Raw genomic sequence first — 23,132 nt, forward strand, 5'->3', positions numbered from 1 at the left:
GGAGGGTCTGCAAAGGGATCTGAACAGGCTGGACCGCTGGGCAGAGTCCAGTGGGATGAGGTTTAACAAGGCCAAATGCCGGGTCCTGCACTTGGGGCACAACAACCCTGTGCAGTGCTACAGACTAGGGGAAGAGTGGCTAGAAAGCTGCCTGGAGGAGAAGGACCTGGGGGTGTTGGTTGACAGTGACTGAACATGAGCCATCAGTGTGCCCAGGTGGCCAAGAAGGCCAATGGCATCTTGGCTTGTAACAGAACTGGTGTGGCCAGCAGGTCCAGGGAGGTTATTCTGCCCCTGTGCTCGGCACTGGTGAGACCGCTCCTCGAATCCTGTGTTCAGTTACAGAAGGTACAGAAAAGGCATAACACACAAAATAGGATATATACTATAATGGATGCTTTCCCGATTCCATCATGATCTAATGGTGCTGAGAGGTGCTACTGCTTCAGTGGATCATAAATATAACTGATATGCTCAGACACTGTATATTAGTACCAACACACATTGTTCAGCTGATGGTATGCACCGTCACTGAAACTTACTTGCATAAGTTTACTACATAATATTTAAATGCAAAAAACTTCTAACAATGAAAGAAAACAAGTGCTTTGCACTTGAAGTGGTAAAACAGTCAAAAGTACATTTATTTGCTTCCTACACTTTTTTTTCTTATGGGTTGAAAGAAATTAAGCAATACTATAACAATTAGCCTATTGACTTTATTATAAAAATTATATCTGTCACTCACCAATTTTTTCATCCAAAAGCATAATTTTCTTTTGGGTAAGTTGTATTTCATAATTTTTCTTAGCAAGGCTTTGCTGAGCCTCTGAAAGACTCTGTTTTGTCTTTTCCTTTAATGAACTGCAAAAGCAGAAGCAGGAGAATTCAGATGTATACATATTAAATTTTTTTCCCGTTTGAAACATCACTAAAATTGCAGAAGTTCAGAAAAAGCAAGATTTTTCTGTATATCTTAGACCATTGGGGATAGTTATTAATTTTAACCTTGATCTCCGGATATCGAAGTCTGAATACTCCTGTAAAGAACCATAGAAAAGTAAGAATTCTTTACAAAATGTGGATGAAAAAAATTATTAAAATAAAAACCATTACTTTGGACATACATTGGAATGCCTGACCTACTTCAGCTTACACCCAAGTCATACGTTGAAATCATGTTGTAATATTAATGATTCCGAAACTGCTGAAGAAACTGAAGAGAACTATCTATTAGCCTGGTTTCAGGGTGAAAGAAAAAGATATTTTAGTAGCAGCAGCTAATCTTAAACAATATGATTTTTATGGTATTCATAAATCTGACAACTTCTTATAAAGCAGCAATAACTCGGGACTGGATTTACAAAGGAGTCTGCTATTTTAGAAATCACAGTATCCTTAGAGAAGTATTGTGGGCCAGCACAATATTGTACACTAGGATCCAGCATGCCCACCAATCAAAATCACACAAAAAAAGTACAACACCCATGCATCACCTACACCAGTCACTTGAAAAGACACACAAGTTTAGGACAGAGTTGGCCTAACTGCACTGTATTTAAGGAAATAAAAGGGGTATCTTCTTTTGCAGTCTGTTCACTCAGTAGCTTAGTTCAGTCCGTGATCTAGTCCTCTCTTCACACAAACTTCACACATGCTTGATCTTTCCTTCCAGTCAGTAGATATCTTTTTTATCTTGCATTCTCTGACCTTTCCTTTCTTCCCTAAAGGCTTCAACCCCCCTAATGGGTTCCCCAGGGCTCAGTGCTGGGTCCAGCCCTGTTCAATGTCTTTATCAATGACCTGGATGAAGGCATCGAGTGCACCCTTAGCAAGTTTGCAGACGACACTAAGCTGGGTGGAACTGTTGATCTGCTGGAGGGTCGGGAGGCTCTGCAAAGGGATCTGAACAGGCTGGACCGCTGGGAAGAGTCCAATGGGATGAGGTTTAACAAGGCCAAATGCCGGGTCCTGCACTTGGGGCACAACAACCCTGTGCAGTGCTATAGACTAGGAGAAGTCTGGCTAGAAAGCTGCCTGGAGGAGAGGGACCTGGAGGTGTTGGTTGACAACCGACTGAACATGAGCCAGCAGTGTGCCCAGGTGGCCAAGAAGGCCAATGGCATCTTGGCTTGTATCAGAAACGGCATGACCAGCAGGTCCAGGGAGGTTATTCTCCCTCTGTACTCGGCACTGGTGAGACCGCTCCTCGAATCCTGTGTTCAGTTCTGGGCCCCTCACCACAAGAAGGATGTTGAGGCTCTGGAGCGAGTCCAGAGAAGAGCAACAAAGCTGGTGAGGGGGCTGGAGAGCAGGTCTTACGAGGAGCGGCTGAGACAGCTGGGTTTGTTTAGCCTGGAGAAGAGGAGGCTGAGGGGAGACCTCATTGCTCTCTACAACTACCTGAAAGGAGGTTGTAGAGAGGAGGGTGCTGGCCTCTTCTCCCAAGTGACAGGGGACAGGACAAGAGGAAATGGCCTCAAGCTCCGCCAGGGGAGATTTAGGCTGGACATTAGGAAAAAATTTTCACAGAAAGGGTCATTGGGCACTGGAACAGGCTGCCCAGGGAGGTGGTTGATTCACCTTCCCTGGAGGTGTTTAAGACACGGGTGGACGAGGTGCTAAGGGGCATGGTTTAGTGTTTGATAGGAATGGTTGGACTCAATGATCCGGTGGGTCTCTTCCAACCTGGTTGTTCTATGATTCTATGATTCTATTAATTAAATGTAGACCCTCACATGCTTCTGAACATGGTTGGGAACTCCAGTGGAGCAGCAGGCCACAAACCCTATACAAGGCTTCAGTTTTATTTCTTCTAATGAAAAAGCTCCAAGACTAAGTAAAGGATGTTTGAAACTAACTACATGTGACTCTCTTTAATTTATGCATGTTTGCTTGCCTCTGTAAAAACAACAGAAAATGCAAACAATTTTTTAAAATTCACACACAATCTACCAAAAACCAACAAAGCCTGCAGCTTCTAAAAGAAAGCTTCTAAGTCAGAGTGAATTTTACTTTTCCCGTGAAGATGGTTTTCAGCATATACCAGCAAGTCAAGAACATTTAAATATAAATAAGCAATGAGGAAAACAATTTCATTCCAAAAAGGATGGCTTATAAGAACAGCTATCATAAATTCCTTTCCCTTTGAGTTATGTAACAGTTACAAAAAACAACGAACATAGGCTGATGTTACTCATCAAGCTAACGCAATTAAATACTTTTACTTACCTAAGTGAAAGATATTCAGCTTCCTGTCGGCTCAGCTCAGCTTCAGAGTCCAGTGCTCTTCTTGCCAACCTTTTCATCTCAGTTTCCAGAGAATCAATGGTGTCTTTCATTAGCGCCACTTTAGTCATCTGTTCTAAATGTTCACCATCTAACTATAAATATAATTAAACATTAAAAGCCAAAAAAAGTTTATTTACACACAGAATGTCTTGTATTAATTCAAATTCTAGTGTTTTATCACAAATTTTTTACTGAAAGAGAAATGTCCAAGTATACCATTTACTCAGGGCCTGACTCCAAGTCTACTGAATGAAGCTGAGAAAGAGTCAAAATGTATTTTTCACTTCCTTTGAAGGACAACCAATTTCCTGTCCTTCATGTCTTTGGGAATATTTTCATTTACTAATATAAATTTTAGGTTGGTTATTATGCCCAAGGGTAATAATGTTTGACACTGATCAACACTAAAAGTTTTCAGTGCAAAATAACATAATAGAAAACATTATTATTATGAGTGTATGAAGGGAGAAATCCCACTTTGGGATACAACACTACCAATGATGGCTCTAGGCCTCTACTAGGTTACATAGTTATGCCGGTAGCTGGGTAGAGAAATCACCGTAAAACACTTGCATAAAGCATACATAACTAAGTTACCATGATGGGACCTTTAGGTCTGTACCTAGAAAAAGGACAGATCCAAAATCTTTTACCCAGACTCCAGCAAAGGTGGTTTGAGATCTTCAGTTTAAAGTGCTTTGAATGTTTCCTTACTAAAACGCTTACTCTAAACATTCAAAGCACTTTCTAAATTATTTGAAACAGCTCTTTTAAGGTAAAAAATTCTCATCTCAATCCTCTCCTCATTTACTGACTCCTCTAAATCTCATTTCTGTGTTCAAAGGTCAGATCTCTAAAGAGCAAGTCAGTAAGCCTTTGGCACACTAACTTTTTCAATACTAGTACTACAAATTTCATACTGATGTATTACCCTCAAAGATTATCAAATGAACTAAAGAAATAACATCATGAACCTAAAACACGACTGTTCCCAAAATTCACTACACATCATATGTCAGGCATGTGAATAAAGCTAATTTACTACTTGGGAGAACTCAGAGCTCTTTAAGCCTACAGTGTATTCTTCATCACCAATACACTCAGTTTAACATCATAATCCTTAGAACTATTCTTATAAGTTTGGTAGGACTTAAAAGGCTGGTGAGGAAAAATAAAATGAACCAGAATTTATAACCACAAGAACCAAGAGAAAGATATACTACAGAAATCAATGTTCATCTAATTAAAAAAAACAAAGATCTACCAAGACTGCAAATATATTTATGATTTAGACCATTGTATTAATGTTTTCATTTTCTATTTTAGCATCACATGTTAGCAAACAATTGCATACACAAGTAACTTAAACCATAGCAAATACAACTTGCCAGAACAGTACGATTACACTTGGGTTTGTAGCATCAGCTCTAAATAATATACAATCATAAGGCAATTCACACTGGAATGGAGTCCAGGAGGTCTCTAGTCTGAATTCCTACTCAAAGCAGGGCCAGGTCTGAGGTCAGGTTGCTCAGGGCTTTGTCCAGATTCCTTGTATTCAGCCTGGACCCTTTTCATTTCAACTGACACCCACTGTTGGTCATCCACCATGAACTGCTGTGAAAAGCCTGTTTGTGACTTCTTGACAAGTACCGGGAGGTAGAACTTAGGTCCCCCTTAATCTACCAGGTGGAATAAGTCCAGTTCCACTAGCTTCCTCTCTCATAGAGGAAGTATTCTAGCCCCAAGTATCATGGGAGCCCTCCATTAAACTTGCTCCAGTTTGGCAAAGTCTTTCTTGAACCATGGTGGCAAAACTGAATGCAGTATTCCAGATGTGGTCTAACGAGTGCTCAGTAAAGGGGGACAATCCCTCCCCTCGGGCTACTGGCTGTGTCCTGTTCCCATAGCCTAGTACACTCTTGGCTGCCTTTGCCACCACAGCACACTTCCGGCTTATGTACAGCTTTCTGTATATCAGGGCCTCCAGGGCCTTTTCAGCAAAACCACTCCCAAACCCACTGGTTCCCAACTTGCATTGTTGCTAGTAGCTCTTCTTCCCAAATTCAGAACTTTGTGTTCATCCTTCTGGGACTTCGCAAGGTTCCTGTTGTCCATTTTTCCTACCTGTCTTGAACCCTGTGAATGAAATCCCTGCTCAAGTACATCGACAGCTTCCCCTAATTTGGTGTCATCTGCAAACTTTATGAGCACACATTCTGTTAGCTCCTCCAGGGCACTGATAAAGATGTTAAACAGGACAGGTCTCAGAACAAATACCCGTGGTGCTCCATCTTAACACTCTCCAGGCCAACTACGACTCATTAACTGTTACCTGGTAAGACTAACATCCAATCAAATTTTCCCCAGTCTAGCTGCCCACCCATCCAGACCAGAACATCCAAACCTGGATACAAGAACACTGTGGTAACTGTCAGAAGCCTTGCTACGGTCTTGGTAAATGACATCCACTGCTCTCAGCCTTTTGTTCCTTGACAGAAAGCAATCAGGTTGGTTCTGCAAGATTAACCATGAACATGACCTGTATTTACAATTCTGTAAATAATTATTTTCCCTTACATTTTGAATCGTAGTTTCTAGTTCTTCAATTCTCTGTTCCGAATGAGCCTTTTCATTAAACGCAATTTCTTGGAAAATCTGTATCAAATAACAACACCACATACAATAAGCCTGAACTCCCCACAGATGTGTAATGCAATTAACCCTCAGGATTAGAATATAATCTTTACCAACTTTAATTATACTACTAAGTAGTTTTCATGTTAAAATAACCAGAAAAGGGGAGGGGGGGGGCACAGAATCAAACCTTTAACTGTTCCCTGAGGCTATCGCGTTCTGTAGCCATCCTTCGGAAATCTAACAGCGCTGTATCCCTTTCTATCTCCACATGTTTTAATATAGCTTGAGCTGTCACACTACTTTTAGGAGTCCTGGGGCATTTGATAAGTTCCTGACGAAGTCGGGAAATCTCTTCCTGTGCCTGTTTTTAAAAAAAGCAGCATAACAGTAGTATGAAACAGATAATGTAAAATATTACTGTGGTGTATGTCTGGTAAAGCAGAGCATCCCAGAAACTGTGCAAGATCAAAGATGAAGTAATAATTTGTATACATATTCTTTTACCTGGGACTCAGGACAGCACTTACAAATCTGTATTTAACTGACAGATCCAAATCTCAGAATTTCCAGAACGTTTTTTTCTAGTTTTTAAAAAAACACTCTGCTTTTTTTCTTTTTTTTTTCCCAAAAAAACAAAAATAGGATTTTTCTTGCACGTTACTTTGTTATTTTAGTTAATCATATAAATATAAATATAAATATAAATATAAATATAAATATAAATATAAATATAAATATAAATATAAATATAAATATAAATATAAATATAATTACCTGTTCATGAAGACTGATAATTTTGTCTCTCTCAGCTGTTAGAACTTTGAAGTTACCCTGAATTTCTGCCACATGGCGCTCAAATTTTTTCAGCGCTGACTTAAATTCTTCACGTTCTCTCCATAATTTCAAAATTTCTGGATCTGAACTTGGTCCCTTAAAGAATAAGGCATTAGAAGGTTAAAGTGGAGAAACAAAACTTGAAATACTTTCTTATTATATCTGGTTTGGAAATTTCTATAAAAGATTTAATAAGCCTTCAACCTGTTGTTCAGCCTTGAGAAGAAAAGGTTTAGGGGAGACCTTACTGCCATGTACCAGTACATAAAGGGTGTCTACCAGGAGGATGGAGACTCCCTTTTTACAAGAAGCCACATGGAAAAGACAAAGGGTAATGGGTATAAGTTGCTCCTGGGGAGATTCCAACTGGATTCCAGAAGAAAATTTTTCACCATGAGAACAGTTAAACATTGGAATAATCTCCCCAGGGAAGTGGTAGATTCACCTGCATTGGACACTTCTAAAGGCTCGACTTGACAGGGAACTGGGTCACCTCATTTAAACTATATATCACCTAAAAAGTTGGACCAGAAGATCCCTGAGCTCCCTTCCAACCTGGCATTCTGTGATTCTATAATTCTACTAACTTCTAGACAGTCAAGACTATACATATGTATTTGTTGGCATCAGAGACCAGATATACATACAGTTTTCTAAAATACACATTTTATTTTGAGTAGCAAATACCTATTGCAAATGGGATCGACAATCTTGTGCATAATTACTTATAATGTAAGCAGTTGTCAGTAACTATTTCAAGTGAGATACATGCATGCATTGTAACAGTGCTTAAGTTCACATTAAGCCCGTTTCCATCTTATGCAACCCTCTGTTTGTAGTCAATTTGTTTTTCTTCCTGGTAATCACAGCTTTGATAATTCAGCACAAGATAAACCAATACTTTAAAAATGCATTCCTCCTCTTCCAAAGTGTTTTCCAAGCTCACCTGGATGAATGAAGTTTTTCTTGACATGCTGCCACAAGTAGAGATTCGTTTTGGACTTGAAAAGGTGTTTCTAAATATCTTCAGTAAATTCTCAGTGGCACTTTTATAGTAGTCTCTGTCCTTTTCCAAAGTCTTAATAAATGTATCAAGCCTCAAAGGTGACTTCCCCTGCTTTATTTCAGCGTCTCTTTGTAAAATACCCTGCACGTGCAAAACCAATAGAATTCATTCACCAAAATAAAACTTTTGTAATAAATGATAATTCAATGCAAAATAGGTAAATATACTCTTCAAACTGAAGATGAAACAGATACCTAAGTAAAATAAATATCCATTTAATACTTTAAAGTAACTTTTGAATGTCTTTATTTTCTCATTTCTGTTATATCACAGAATATGCCTGAATGCCCTTCTAAAAGGTATTCAATAGGACACAAACGGGCATAAAAGCTAAATGTTAATTAACATGGGACATATCTGCTCAAAACTGAGAAGAACAATTAAGTAGATCTGTATTGGACTGCCTAATGATTTTTTTTTAATGGGAGAGAAATTTGCCCACCATGTTTGCTTAAGACCCATGAAAGGTGAATTTTGAAATGGAGATGAAGTAATATAGATATACATACAGACTTAGGAGCGAAGGTCTGGAGAGCCACCCTGCAGAAAGGGATCTAAGGGTTCTAGTCAATGTCAAGTTGAACATGAGCCAACAGTGTGCCCTGGCAGTCAAGAGGGCCAACCATGCCCCAGGGTGCACCAAGCACGGCACGGCCAGCCCTCCGAGGGAGGCGATTGTCCTGCCCTACCCTATAGTATTGGCAAGAAAATTAAAATATCACTGCGCAATATTAATTCCAGTAAGTAGATACCTTTGCTTCCTCAAGCTCCTTATGAGCAGTATTCAACAGCAATTTTTTTTTTTTGCAGCTTCTCAGATAGTTTGCCGGTTGCAGCAAGTTCTTTATGCAAATGGAAATTTCTACAGGTGAACCTACCCACTTGACTTCCAGTCACTTCCTTCTTATCAAGCAGTTGTACAACACATTACCATAGCTCATGGTTTATCTTCTTCAGATCTTCAATCTAGGAGGACAAGGAGGAAGAAAGTAGTTCACTTCACCTTTAAGGACTTGCAGAAAGTACTTCACTAAAAGAAGTAATTTACCATTAAAAAAAAAATCAGCATATATTACTCACAAATGAAGAATATGTACACCACCAGCACTATTTTGAGCAGATTAATCTTAAAGGGTACTTAACGTTTATGCTAAAAACTGTATCAAGCTGGGCTGCCACTACAGTTAGAGTACTGTGAAAGGAAATGTTTCTCCAGTCCTGGTCTCAAGTTTCCAACCTTACTAATTAATGGCTCTGTTTGATCCTAGAAATGCCCTTTAATCATCCTCTCAGAGTCAGTTCCTGCCTTTCACACAAACTTCTCAAAGGCCAGCAGAAATGTACCAGATCAAGTATTAATAGTAATTCATCAACTAATCAATATAATATTAACCCTTTCCCTGAAACGATATTGTCTTTTTAAAAAATACTTTATGGTATTTTTGGAAGAAACCAGAAGTTGCTAATTATTTTGGTACTATGAACTTATTGCAACATCTCAGTCGGCAGGAACATTACTGCCTCACACAACTTTTCCATTTTCTGAGTTCTCAGATTTCTAAAATCCCAGCCTGATCAAGATATGGATACAATGCAATGCAGAAACTCCATTGCTTACACAGGCTGATCCTGTAACACAGGAGAAATCAGTATCGCCAAATACTGAATTCAGCGAGGTTCACTTGATTCCAACAGTCAGAGAGTTTTCTTCAGGCACTCCTAGCAGTGCACAGAAATAAGCTTTGAATTATTTAGAAAGACCTGAAAGATGCTTTATGACAAAAAGCTTTCTAGGCGGGCTCTATCCTGTGACATTCAGTGGTAGTTAATTTTGCCACTTCTTCTGTTCCGTAGGTACATAAATATATCGGGAGAGTCACTGAAAAAGCTATGAATCTATTTTCATTCTAATTTTATGTTTTCATCAAGCCTGATCCGGCTAATGCTACTGAATTAAGAACCAAGTACAGTTATAAACCTGAAAAAGTGATAATTATGGATTGTAGTTTAAAAGAGAAAAAAACCAACAAACCACCAGAGAAGGCATCCACACAGGGCAACAGAGACAGCATCTGCAACTCCATGTTTTGGGACTCCCGCGCTTTTATTAAGTTATAAAATTCAAGGAAAATATAGCTCTGCTGTTGCTGGAAGAAGTTCACAACAATGGCTGCTTTACAAGGTGGGAATGGGAGCGCTGTGGAAGGGCAAGGAGGCCAAATACTACTCTGCATGTGAATGTACAAACAGCACTTCTGCAAAATTGAAGTCTGAGCCAGGTCTACATCCGTAAGCTTCAAGTAACTGATTACACCAAAAATTGGTTTTGTTGCTCCATACAGCCAACCTGTACAATTATCTTAAGGGCCTTCTCCAACCTAAACAGTTCTATTATTTTCTCTCCTCATCTTCTCTCGAATGACCACAAAAATTCTGGCAAACACTCAAAGAGACTACATTTGGACAATAAAATGAAGGGATCTTCATGAAAAATACCATTTTAACAATTTACTCTGCTTTATACAGACAGGAATTACAATTTGAGCACCTCAACTAATTACAGTTGTGTTCATAATGCTGTATGATGAAAAAAATCTGTTTTCTAAAAGTCCTTGTTGGAAGAACTAACAACCTTCACTCCTGTCAAAGAATTACATTCTGCTCTAGCTCATGACAGCATGTTGCAGCAATCTAAACTGGGGAGAATGCTACCATTTAATTTCCTAGGCACAAAAGGAAACACAGAACGGTTTGGGTCGGAAGGAACTTCAAACATCATCCAGTTCCAACCTCCCTCTCATAGGCAGGGACACGTCCCACCAGACCAGGCTACTCAAGGCCCCATCCAACCCGGCCTTGAACACCTCCAGGGATGGGGCATCCACAACTTCCTTGGGCAACCTGTTCCAGTGTCTCACCACCCTCACAGTAAAAAATTTCTTCCTATTGTCTAATCTAAGTCTCACCCCTTCCAATTTAAAGCCATACCCCATCATCCTATCATTACAGGCCCTTGTAAAAAGTCTCTCCCCAGCTTTCTCGTAGGCCCCCTTCAGGTACTAGAAGACTGCTATAATGTTTCCCTGGAGCCTTCTCTTCTCCACACCGAACAACCCTAGCACTTTCAGCCTGCCCCCATAGCAGACGTGTTTCAGCCCTCTGATCACCTTTGTGGCCCTCCTCTGGATCCGCTCAAACAGTTCCATATCCTTCTTATGTTGGGGAGTCCAGAACTGGACACAGTACTCCAGGGGGGATCGCACAAGATGCAGAAAAGCATCTTTTATATTTTAACTATATCAAAATAGAGGAAATACAAGATCATAAGAAACAAGGGACTAACTTATGAATTATCTCCACCTAATAGCATCCTCTCAAATACAGGCACAACCAGAAGCATTTCTCAGTGTTCAAACTCTGTTCAATTCAGCTGAACATAGAGATATGGAGCTAGTTATCAACAACTCACAGTCCTGCCACTTATGTTTTCTCACAAATCCACGAACACTTTGAAACACAAGAAGAAAGAGAAAGACGAAGCGCTCTCTAGCAGCTTTCTTGGAATAACTATGTTAAAGCAGGATCGCTGAAATGAGTCCCTGAGTGAAGGGGGAAAGAGCCATAGTGAGCCAAGGTGAGTGGGAAGCACATCACTGCCTCACAGTGCTATTCAATGCCTGACAGCCTGCTCTTGTTAGGATACGGGAAGCAGCCCACAGGTCCAGCAACGGAATAGGAGCATTCAGTTACCTGCCACCAGGAAGTTATCACCTCCAGCACGACCACAACAGTTTCACTCTATGCTCAGATACAAGCGTCTCGAGGAAATTTAGAGTGGCTGGTTTGACAAGTTATTTCCCTACCACATTCAGCCTCACCTGCATTGAACCTCCACCACCAATTATCAGTCTGACCATCAGTCTCAAGGTGTTCTGAAGCACAAATATATGCGATCGTTTTGTTTAGGAGCAAGCTGGCTTAATCTGGGGTATCTACAAAGAAGCATTTCTAGAAAGCAATTCCTGTGATGAATTTCAGCCATTCATCCAAAAATTAATCATGCCTTAGGAATACCTCTGACGACACCGATAGCCTAGATGTTTCTAATACAGTCACCAGCACCACCGACACATCAAATTAGATGAGGTGAATCTCATCCTTATCTTCTGTTCTCTCTGAAAGAGGCATTCATAACTGCCTGCAGTTATATCCATTCCCCTAGTCTTTCCAGAAAGAGAAGGGAAGAGAACAGATCACAGTAATTTGCAAGCAATCAGCAGCTTCAGTACCTCGCTGGGTGCCAAATAATCAGATTTAGATAGAATGCACAGTATTGCTCACTCACAATACGACTTTCACTCAACCTGTAAAAAGCACTCCTTGAAAAACACAGTACTATTTATATATCCTAAAATAACTATTCGTTATGCTTGCCATAAAGTGGTAAGATTTAAGTGCTGCTGTTGACACATTTCACCTTCATCCTCTGAGCTGTAATAATGCAGCTCCCTCACAAGGGGAATGAAGCCTCTAATCAGGACTCCTCAAAGCACCACGCAGCAGCAGGACCAAAGGAATTCAGGCAGGGAGCTTCTTGGGCTGATTAACTCACAGAATCACAGAATAACTGAGGTCAGAAAAGAATCATAGAACGGTTTGGGTTGAACGGGACCACAAAGGCTGTCGAGTCCAAGCACCCTGCAGTGAGCAGGGAAACCTTCAGCTCGATCAGGCTGCTCCATCCAAACTGACCTTGAATCATAGAATCATGGAATCGCTAGGTTGGAAAGGACCCACCAGATCATCGAGTCCAACCATTCCTATCAATCACTAAACCATGCCCCTCATCCACCCATCCTTTAAACACCTCCAGGGAAGGTGACTCAACCACCTCCCTGGGCAGCCTGTTCCAGTGCCCAATGACCCTTTCTGTGAACACTTTTTTCCTGATGTCCAGCCTGAGCCTCCCCTGGCGGAGCTTGAGGCCATTCCCTCTTGTCCTGTCCCCTGTCACTTGGGAGAAGAGGCCAGCTTCTAGAGATGTATCCACGGATGAGGCATCGACTCCCCCTCTGGGCAACCCATTCCAGCAATTCACCACCCCCAGAGTCTTCCTAATACCTAGTCTAAGGCTCTCCTCTTTCAGCTTAAACCCACTGCCCCTCGTCTTACTGAGCAAAGATCTCCGAGATCACCCAGCCCAACCGCCGGCACCGAACCGGTTTCGCTGCACGTTAAGATGCTCCTTCCCTCGTCCAGCCCGGGGAGCGCCGCCCGCGGCTCCGTCCCCTCGGGGCGCCCCCCGCGATCCGGGGCCGCTCGCGGGGAGCCTCCCGCCGCGTCCGCTCCGCCCCCGTCCGCCCCCCGGCAACGGCTCCCGCCCCGCCGCGCGCGCCTCACCTCCCGCCGCCGCTCCCGCCGCTCCCGCCCCACAGAACGGGTTGGGTCGGAAGGGACCTTAAAGCCCATCCAGTTCCAACCCCCCTGCCATGGGCTGGGACACCTCCCACTAGATCAGGCTGCCCGAGGCCCCATCCAGCCTGGCCTTGAACACCTCCAGGCATGGGGCAGCCACAGCTTCCCTGGGCAACCTGTGCCAGTGCCTCACCGCTCTCATGGAAAAGAAATTCTTCCATACTTCTAGTCTAAATCTGCCCCTCTCCAGTTTACACCCATTCCCCTAGTCCTATCGCCACAAGCCTTTGTGAACAGTTCCTCCCCAGCTTTCCTGTAGCCCCTTCAGGTACTGGAAGGTCACTATAAGGTCTCCTCAGAGCCTTCTCTTCTCCAGGCTGAACAACCCCAACTCTTTCAGCCTGTCCTCATAAGGAAGGTGCTCCAGCCCTCTGATCATCTTTGTAGCCTCCTCTGGACCCGTTCCAACAGCTCCATGTCCTTCCTATGTTGAGGATTCCAGATCTGGACACAATATTCCAGATGACGTCTCCCAAGAGAAGAACAGAGGGGCAGAATCACCTCCCTCGACCTGCTGGCTGCGCTTCTTTGGATGCAGCCCAGGGTACAGTTGGCCTTCTGGGCTGCGAGCGCACATTGCCGGCTCATAGAATCATAGAATCATTAAGGTTGGAAAAGACCTCTCAGATCATCAAGTCCAACCATCAACACAACCCCTCCATGTCTACTAAACCATGTTCCAAAGTGCCACATCCACACATTTTTTTAATCCCTCCAGGGATGCAGACTCCACCGCTGCCCTGGGCAGCCTCTGCCAGCACTTCACCACTCTTTCAGTGAAGAAACCTTTCTTGATATCCAATTTAAACCTCCCCTGGAACAACTTAAGGCCGTTTCCTCTCATCCCATCACGTGTTACCTGGGAGAAGAGACCTTTCTCCAGGTCAGAAACAGACCCACAGCATTTTAACCTTGTACTCTGCACACTTTACAGTTTTAGTAAATTCTGGTTCTGATCAAAGGAGCAGAGACTTGCGTTCTTTCGGCTGTTTTCAACCTAAAAAAATCAGACTGTAAAAGCTCACAGTATGTTTCTAGTGACACCTCGTGGCAAAAATGAAGAAAAGACACTTTACAAATTTCTAAGTGCTCAACCAGAAACAAACGGTCCTGCATTTTGTTTGGTTTTTATTGACAAAATGCATCTCACTTCCTCTCAGCAGTGTCACAGTGCCCAAGTTCACTTTTGCATTCTGTCAACTGCCTCAAAAGCCGATCCTCCAATATTTTGGAACAATACACCAACACATTTGTACAGACAAAATCCACATGCTTTTTATCCTATGAATTACTGGATAAGGATAGTGACTTGGCATTTCTTCCTAAAACTGTTCCTAGAACTGGCCAAACTTCCCTGTCCATTGATGCTGTGAAAAAAACCAAACTCAATAATCAATGCCAATTTGATTATTAAGCAGGTATCGCTTTAGTAAATAATATGACGTCTAACACACAGGGAATCATTTCACCTAATGTGTGTGTGTCCATTGAGGCTGGTTACAGGACTTTTATACTGGTTAAACCTACATATTCATATAGATTCCAAGAAACACTGGTTACATGTTCGGGAAATATCTGTTAAACAAACATAGAACTCGTTATCATACCTTATCACCCACTCTGGAATGGACATCACAGTTCCTTTGTGTCTTCAGAATCCTCTGGTGCTCTTTTTCAGCCTCTGGCCTGGACAGGCAAACGCTCTCCTGGGTGGAAAACTGGTTGGATGGCCGGGCCCAGAGAGTGGTGGGAAATGGTGTGAAATCCAGCTGGAGGCCAGTGACAAGTGGGGTTCCCCAGGGCTCAGTGCTGGCTCCAGCCCTGTTCAATGTCTTTATCAATGACCTGGATGAAGGCATCGAGTGCACCCTTAGCAAGTTTGCAGATGACACTAAGCTGGGTGGAAGTGTTGATCTGCTGGAGGGTAGGGAGGCTCTGCAAAGGGATCTGAACAGGCTGGACCGCTGGGCAGAGTCCAATGGGATGAGGCCAAGTGCCAAGGGTTCTGCACTTGGGGCACAACAACCCTGTGCAGTGCTACAGACTAGGAGAAGAGTGGCTAGAAAGCTGCCTGGAGGAGAAGGACCTGGGGGTGTTGGTTGACAGTGACTGAACATGAGCCAGCAGTGTGCCCAGGTGGCCAAGAGGGCCAATGGCATCTTGGCTTGTATCAGAAACGGTGTGACCAGCAGGTCCAGGGAGGTTATTCTCCCTCTGTACTCGGCACTGGTGAGACCGCTCCTTGAATCCTGTGTTCAGTTCTGGGCCCCTCACCACAAGAAGGATGTTGAGGCTCTGGAGTCAGTCCAGAGAAGAGCAACAAAGCTGGTGAAAGGGCTGGAGAGCAAGTCTTACAAGGAGTGTCTGAGGGAAGTGGGGTTGTTTAGCCTTGAGAAGAGGAGGCTGAGGGGAGACCTTATGGCTCTCTACAACTTCCTGAAAGCTGTCCTCTTCTTCCAAGTGACAAGAGACAGGACAAGAGGGAATGGCCTCAAGCTCCGCCAGGGGAGGTTTACGCTGGACATCAGGAAAAAATTTTTCATGGAAAGGGTCATTGGGCACTGGCAGAGGCTGCCCAGGGAGGTTATTGAGTCCCCTTCCCTGGAGGTGTTTAAAAGACAGGTGGACGAGGTGCTTAGGGACATGGTTTAGTGGCAGACAGGAAGGGTTGGACTCGATGATCCAAGAAGTCTTTTCCAACCTAGTGATTCTGCGATTTTGTTTCAACTAGTAAACAAGCTCAACTCCTGTTACAATTCTATTCCTTTTTACCGCAAGCTGGCCAAGATTTGATTCTTACTACTCTTCTTATTCTTAATGATTTATCCGTCCCTCCGTCCCTCCCTCCCTCCGTCCCTCCCTCCCTCCGTCCCTCCCTCCCTCCGTCCCTCCCTCCCTCCGTCCCTCCCTCCCTCCGTCCCTCCCTCCCTCCGTCCCTCCCTCCCTCCGTCCCTCCCTCCCTCCGTCCCTCCCTCCCGGCCCCGCCCCGCGGGAAGCGGAAGGCTGCCCGGGTCAAGCCGCCGTGAGTAGCCGCCGGAAGGCAGGGGAAGGGAGGAGGCACCGAAAATGCCGGCAGGTCAGCTCTCTGAGACTCCTTTTGGGGTTTTAGGAAGCGAGCATCCCTTTATCGGGCTGGGCAACACGCGGGAGCCGTCTCCATCAGTCACGTGCAGCGGGGCGGGAGCTGGGACAGGATGGGTTTCCCCACTCACATGCGGATAAATATTCCCAGAAACCTTGTGCCTATACTATTACTTTCCCAGGGCCAATCTTAGCAGAATTATAGAATCACAAGGTTGGAAAAGACCTCTCGGATCATCGAGTCCCACCGTTCCTATCAGCCACTAAACCCTGTCCCCGAGCACCTCGTCTGCCCGTCTTTTAAACACCTCCAGGGATGGGGGCTAGACCTGGGCAGCCTGTTCCAGTGCCTAAATGTTAGTATGAACTCCACAACAGTCACATCTCTTGCTAATTTGGAGCTGGCTCCAGTGCTGACTTTGCATTTCAGATGGGGAAAGGCTGCAAACAGAGGCCAGCACAGAAGACGCATCTGTTCAGCACAGATCATACTGAACACGGGACATTATCATCTCCAAGGAATGGGCAGTGTCAGTGTTGTGATCTTGAGTGCTATCATGAAGCACATGCAAGAGAACTGGGTGATCAGGCCCAGTCAACACGGGTTCACAAAAGGCAGGTCTTGCCGGACTAACCTGATCGCCTTCTATGACAAAGTGACTCGGCTGCTGGATGAGGGAAAGGCTGTGGATGTGGTCTTCCTGGACTTCAGTAAAGCCTTTGACACAGTTTCTCACAGCATTCTGCTTGAGAAGCTGTCAGCCTCTGGCCTGGACAGGTGCGCACTCTCCTGGGTGGAAAACTGGTTGGATGGCCGGGCCCAGAGAGTGGTGGGAAACGGTGTGAAATCCAGCTGGAGGCCAGTGACAAGTGGGGTTCCCCAGGGCTCAGTGCTGGGTCCAGCCCTGTTCAATGTCTTCATCAATGATCTGGATGAAGGCATCAAGTGCACCCTTAGAAAGTTTGCAGACGACACTAAGCTGGGTGGAAGTGTTGATCTGCTGGAGGGTCGGGAGGCTCTGCAAAGGGATCTGAACAGGCTGGACCGCTGGGCTGAGTCCAGTGGGATGAGGTTTAACAAGGCCAAATGCCGGGTCCTGCACTTGGGGCACAACAACCCTATGCAGTGCTACAGACTGGGAGAAGTCTGTCTAGAAAGCTGCCTGGAGGAGAGGGACCTGGGGGTGTTGGTTGACAACCGACTGAATATGAGCCATCAGTGTGCCCAGGTGGCCAAGAAGGCCAGTGGCATCTTGGCTTGTATCAGAAACGGCGTGACCAGCAGGTCCAGGGAGGTTATCCTCCCTCTGTACTCGGCACTGGTGAGACCGCTCCTTGAATCCTGTGTTCATTTCTGGGCCCCTCACCACAAGAAGGATGTTGAGGCTCTGGAGCGCGTCCAGAGAAGAGCAACAAAGCTGGTGAGGGGGCTGGAGAACAAGTCTTACGAGGAGCGGCTGAGAGAGCTGGGCTTGTTTAGCCTGGAGAAGAGGAGGCTGAGGGGAGACCTCATTGCTCTCTACAACTACCTGAAAGGAGGTTGTAGAGAGGAGGGTGCTGGCCTCTTCTCCCAAGTGACGGGGCACAGGACAAGAGGGAATGGCCTCAAGCTCTGCCAGGGGAGATTTAGGCTGGACATTAGGAAAAAATTTTCACAGAAAGAGTCATTGGGCACTGGAACAGGCTGCCCAGGGAGGTGGTTGAGTCACCTTCCCTGGAGGTGTTTAAGGCACGGGTGGATGAGGTGCTGAGGGGCCTGGTTTAGTGTTTGATAGGAAAGGTTGGACTCGATGATCTGGTGGGTCTCTTCCAACCTGGTTATTCTATGATTCTATGAAAAACACTGAAATAAACCATGCTGGCAGAGGGACATTCTAACTTCCAAAAAAATACAATTACTTAGATGAAGCCTGATTCCACTTCGGCTTAAATCCAAATATTCCACTTTTTGTACTAGTAACTATTTCTTGCGTCAGGGATGCTTCACCTTGGGGTCGCACGTGGGGACAGGACCGCATGGAGAGGGGTGTCACTGTGTGTGACTGTGCTGTGAGGGGAATCACTCTGACACTGCTGCTTGGGATGGAGGAGCCACTGCGGCGGAGGGAACACCCGCACCCACAGCAATGGTGCAGCCAGGATGGCAGCAAAGGGACCAGCAGCTGTGGCTCTGCAGGGCTCAGCTGAGCTGTGGGCTGTGGGGAAGCCAGCCCTGTGCCTAGCTGGCTCGGTGCTGACCCAGCAATCTTGTGAAAGTTAATTTTACCAAGATTAATTAAGCTCAATGTGAACCAGCACTGTGCACTTGCAGCCCAGAAAACAAACTGTATCCTGAGCTACATCAGAAGAAGTGTGACTAGCAGGTCCAGGGAGCTGATTCTGCCCCCCTACACTGCTTTCGTGAGACCTCACCTGGAGGCCTGCATTCAGTTCTGGAGTCCTCGGCACAGGAGACATGGATCTGTTAGAGCAAGTCCAAGGAAGGGCCACGAAAATGATCAAAGGGCGGGAGCATCTCCCATATGAGGACAGGCCGCAAGAGCTGGGGTTGTTCAGCCTAGAGAAGAGAAGGCTGCAGGGAGACCTTATAACAGCCTTCTGGTACTTGAAGGGAGCCTACAGGAAAGCTGGAGAGGGACTTTTTACAAGGACATATAATGATGGGATGAGGGGGAATGGCTTTAAATTGGAAGAGAGGGAAAGATTTAGATTAGACAATAGGAAGAAATTTTTTACTGTGAGGGTGGTGAGACACTGGAACAGGTTGCATAGGGAAATGGTGGAAGTTCCATCCCTGGAGGTGTTCAAGACCAGGTTGGATGAGTCTCTGAGCAACCTGATTGAGTGGGAGGTGTCCCCGCCCATGGAAGGGGGATTGAAATCAGATGATCCTTAAGGTCCCTTCTAAACCAAACCATTCTATGATTCTGTGAAAATATACAAAGTATTGACAAGACTGTATTGAATGAGAGGAAAACTCACAGTTTAATTCCATTTCTACCTTTGGTCTTTTAGGCACCAAAGACTGAGGAGAAGCTACTGTGACAACCCCAACCTTGATGTTAAGAAATCACCAAGGTTTGAACAGCATCATCGGTTTTGAAAGGAAGAAGGTGCCTTGTACCTCACATAATTTCTGGAGCCTTGGTACTCTGGGAAGAGCATGACTGCATCATGACAGCTGCCAGCAATTCACTTCTGTCATAATACTAGGTTGTCCACTTGCCACATTCTGCTTCACAAGGGCATTTACCAGTATTCCTTCCATCTCCTGTCCAGTTATTAAAAGCATGGTACTCCCATCATTATTAAAGAACTGCCTTCAGCTATCTTGCATCCTCAGGACTCCAAAAGCTGGTTTCAGAAGCACAACTAGCGGAGGCTTCATTATCCAGTCTGTTTCTAATGATGTTTACCAAAATCTGGCTGTGGAAGACTGGATCCACGACCACATGGATTTAGAGAACCAACAGGTCCTTTTCCTTTGGAGAAATTCCCCTGCTGTGGTAATAGGGAGACATCAGAATCCCTGGCAGGAATGCAACCTCAGGCTAATGAGGCAAAAGAATATAAAACTTGCCAGGAGGAGGAGTGGGGGAGGGACAGTTTATCACGACTTGGGCAATATTAATTTAACTTTCTTTACAACCAGAAAAAAATACGAACGAATGGCAAACCTGAAACTAGTCGTGAAGGCACTGAAGGCTTTGCGTCCCCAGTTAGAGGTGCATGTCACTGACAGATACGACATCTTGCTAGACAGGCAATACAAAATCTCAGGTACTGCCGCCAAGCTGGGAAGGGCAACTGCTTATCACCACTGCACCTTACTCTGTAACGCAGATAAGTTTGTCTTGTCTTCTGTGCTAAAGAGTCCTTATAAAGGGATAAAAAGCAATGCCACTCCTAGTGTGTCTGCCTCAGTGAAAAATCTCTTTGAAGAGGATCCTAGTTTAACTTGTGAGATGCTCCTGGATGCCATTGCTGAAGAATATGCTACACAACACCAAACAGATCATCATATCACCTTAATAAATCCAACTGATGAGACTGTGCTTCCCGGAATTAGTAATAAAACTAAGGAACTACAAACCTGGGAATGGCTGTATGGAAAGACACCACAGTTCAGCATTAGCACTTGTTTTAACGTGGTCTATAAAGATTCTGTTCTTGACGTTAAAGTTGATATGGATGTAAAGCATGGAAGGATTGAAGCCTGTAACATTGATCTGCCGGAGCAGTGGCTGCCACCAGCATTGTGCAGTGAACTGGTGAAGAATCTTGCTGGCAGTAAGTTTTGCCCAAACGAGACCACTACGCTCGCGACAGCGTTACTGAGAGTGTGTCCACAAGATGATGAGTTGCACAGCAGGTGCAATCTGCTCTGTGAGAATTTGATAATGTTAATGTGACTTGCATTTTGAAAATGTAGTTAAAATCCTGCTGCTTTTTTATTTATTGAAAGCCAAATTAAACATTAATTTCTGCAAGCTGATTTTTAAAGCTGTTTAATCTTGTGCTTTTGCTTAATATTCCATACTAGCAACTAGATTTCACACTGCCTGTGCCCGAGGTTCCCAAACCATAGGATGTAAGCCACTGTAATTGGCTGCAGCCCTATATCACACCATGCTGACCGTTATCATCACTGCTTAAACCAAGGAAAATGGTGAAGGCATTCCAAACTGGCTCTGTAGCAGAGGATGGCTGACACAGATGGGATGGGGTAGGTGGAAAGCTTGATGTGTAGTGAATCAACCCAACAATTCCACCCTGGATTAGGGCTTTTGTCCACGCATGTGCAGAAGTGGAAGGATTAGGGAGTTCAGTGTGGAGTTTATGCAATGAGGACAGGAGAGGCTAGCTGGGGCGGAGGCCGTATATGACTCCTCTGCACCTGCGCTGCCTGGCATAAAGCTGGGAGTCACTGTGGCCACAGGCCGAGGTATCTAAGCTAAAAGTGGGAACGCTTCTACATTAGAAAATACACTTGCAAATACAGATCTAGGAGAAACGAGTTCCTTATAGAATCATAGAATCACCAGGTTGGAAAAGACCCACCGTGTCATCGAGTCCAACCACCTCCCTTGTGAGGATGTTTAGGGTGCAAGCAGGAGCAGATGGAGGTGGTGTGCAATGGGGTATCTCCCCAACAAGAGGTTGGGGCACCATCAGGTTGGGAGGCTCTCTGGTTCCCAGCCTCTCAGTGCAGATGCTGCAGCCTCACCACATCCTCTCGCAAAGAGCTGCATCTGAGCTGCATCCTCTGCCACCTCTCTGCTTTCCAAAGATCTTTCCTATTCCTTTACTACTCTTTGTCCACCCTCCCTCCACTAAAAGAACGTCTGCAAAAGAGAACAAGGAGAAATCACATCTCTAGAAAAAAAGTGGCATTGTAGAGACACCCCAGCACGGACCCTTCTGCTTCAAATCAGAGATTCTCCAGGCTGGGAGTGATGTAGGAGACATCCATGAGACAGGCAGAGAGTGCATTGAGCCACCAGGATTTCACCTGGAGCTGCAGCACTTGTTCCAAAATTGCTAATGAAAGGCAACAGTGAACTGAAAATTACAGTTTTCATGTTAAATAAAAATAATAGCTCAATATAAAGTAACATTATGGAAGAAAGGATCAAGAGATATTTCACGATGTTGCCCAATAAGCAGAATACAATTTTGATCAGTTCTGAACAGAAGCAGTTTATTGCTGTAACTGTAGGAGTCATCCCAGCGCAGCAGTGACAGACTCTGCTGATGTGAACTTTGCCCAAATGGGGCTGTTACAGAGTTTATATACCTTCATGTTAAACAACTCTTTCTTCACCAAACTGCCCTTGAATAGCAGAGTTAGTTAATTTGTAGTAAGAGCCTCATCAAGCAGAACAGCCAAGTAAAAAAGGTGTAAGTACATCAAGGTAAATTCTATTCAGGGCATGATATTATAGAATCATAGAATCATAGAATTATAGCACAACCCATTTACCTGAGTCCCTTTTCCAGAGGTTTAACTAAGGTGGTAGGACTTAAAAGGAAAGCATGGTATCCAGAAATGAGGTGGAGAGTTGCAGACAAAGGGCTTGTTACTGGGTGGTTCTAGAATACCAACAGCATTTACAGCTTCTGAAGATAAGGGGACTGCAGGAAAATCAGAGGCACTTAAAGTGCATTAAGAAACACCAAATCAGGCAAGAAACAATACTGCCGTTGACAGAGCAGAATAAGTAAGGACCAGTCTGGTCTAAAGAAAGCAAAGGAGCAATGATGTTTATGTCCTTGAGGCTGCACTAATCACATTTCTGAGGCTATGATATGGAAGGAAGAGTTGGGTGGAAGGTTAGGGTGACTGAATCCTGCTGGACTTAAAAGACTCACAATTAGGTCCGTAAGGATATTCTGACTTCCAGTGTCTTCTTTTTTCACACAGACAACCCTCAGCTGAATCTCCAGCAGGGATTTCAAAAGGTCTCTTACCTTTAGAAGTGACATCAAGGGAGTTTCATCTGTGGTCCTCCCAGGCGAAGCAGGACACGTGAATCCAGGTCATGGCACCAAATTCTGTCACGGAATAACTGGAATGCAATTTTGATCAGGTCAGAACAGCAGCAGTTTATTGCTATAGGAGATGAAGCAGAGCAGCAGAGAGACAGCCTCTGCTGATATGAACTCTGCTCAAGTGAGGCAGTTACAGAGTTTATATACTGCTAAGTTACACAGTTTGTTCTTCACCAAACTACCAGATAAGCAG

General features: G+C 44.4%; 2 protein-coding genes across 2 annotated transcripts in view; one reads left to right on the forward strand and one right to left on the reverse strand.

The window, feature by feature from the left end:
* TSGA10 (testis specific 10) overlaps positions 1-6,867 on the reverse strand; it is a gene marked incomplete at its 5' end in the record, with an annotated part of 28,746 nt that extends 21,879 nt beyond the window's left edge. The window contains 5 exons of the mRNA XM_069849812.1: positions 749-864; positions 3,232-3,383; positions 5,872-5,949; positions 6,119-6,292; positions 6,706-6,867. Of these exons, the coding sequence (XP_069705913.1) occupies positions 749-864; positions 3,232-3,383; positions 5,872-5,949; positions 6,119-6,292; positions 6,706-6,867 (682 nt within the window). The remainder of the gene's footprint in view (positions 1-748; positions 865-3,231; positions 3,384-5,871; positions 5,950-6,118; positions 6,293-6,705) is intronic.
* A 9,456-nt stretch (positions 6,868-16,323) lies between these two features.
* On the forward strand, positions 16,324-20,851 carry LIPT1 (lipoyltransferase 1). Its single transcript, XM_069849975.1, has 2 exons — positions 16,324-16,382; positions 19,403-20,851. The coding sequence occupies exon 2, from the start codon at positions 19,678-19,680 to the stop codon at positions 20,797-20,799; it is 1,122 nt and encodes a 373-aa protein (XP_069706076.1). The 5' UTR covers positions 16,324-16,382; positions 19,403-19,677; the 3' UTR covers positions 20,800-20,851.
* The last annotated feature ends 2,281 nt before the right edge of the window (positions 20,852-23,132 follow it).

This window comes from Phaenicophaeus curvirostris, chromosome 1, assembly GCF_032191515.1.
Source record: "Phaenicophaeus curvirostris isolate KB17595 chromosome 1, BPBGC_Pcur_1.0, whole genome shotgun sequence".
NCBI classification, from domain to species: domain Eukaryota; kingdom Metazoa; phylum Chordata; class Aves; order Cuculiformes; family Cuculidae; genus Phaenicophaeus; species Phaenicophaeus curvirostris.

Bases quoted from the DNA above. Each gene is read 5' to 3' on its own strand.
- LIPT1 (XM_069849975.1), top strand. From the start codon at position 19,678: ATGGTACTCCCATCATTATTAAAGAACTGCCTTCAGCTATCTTGCATC.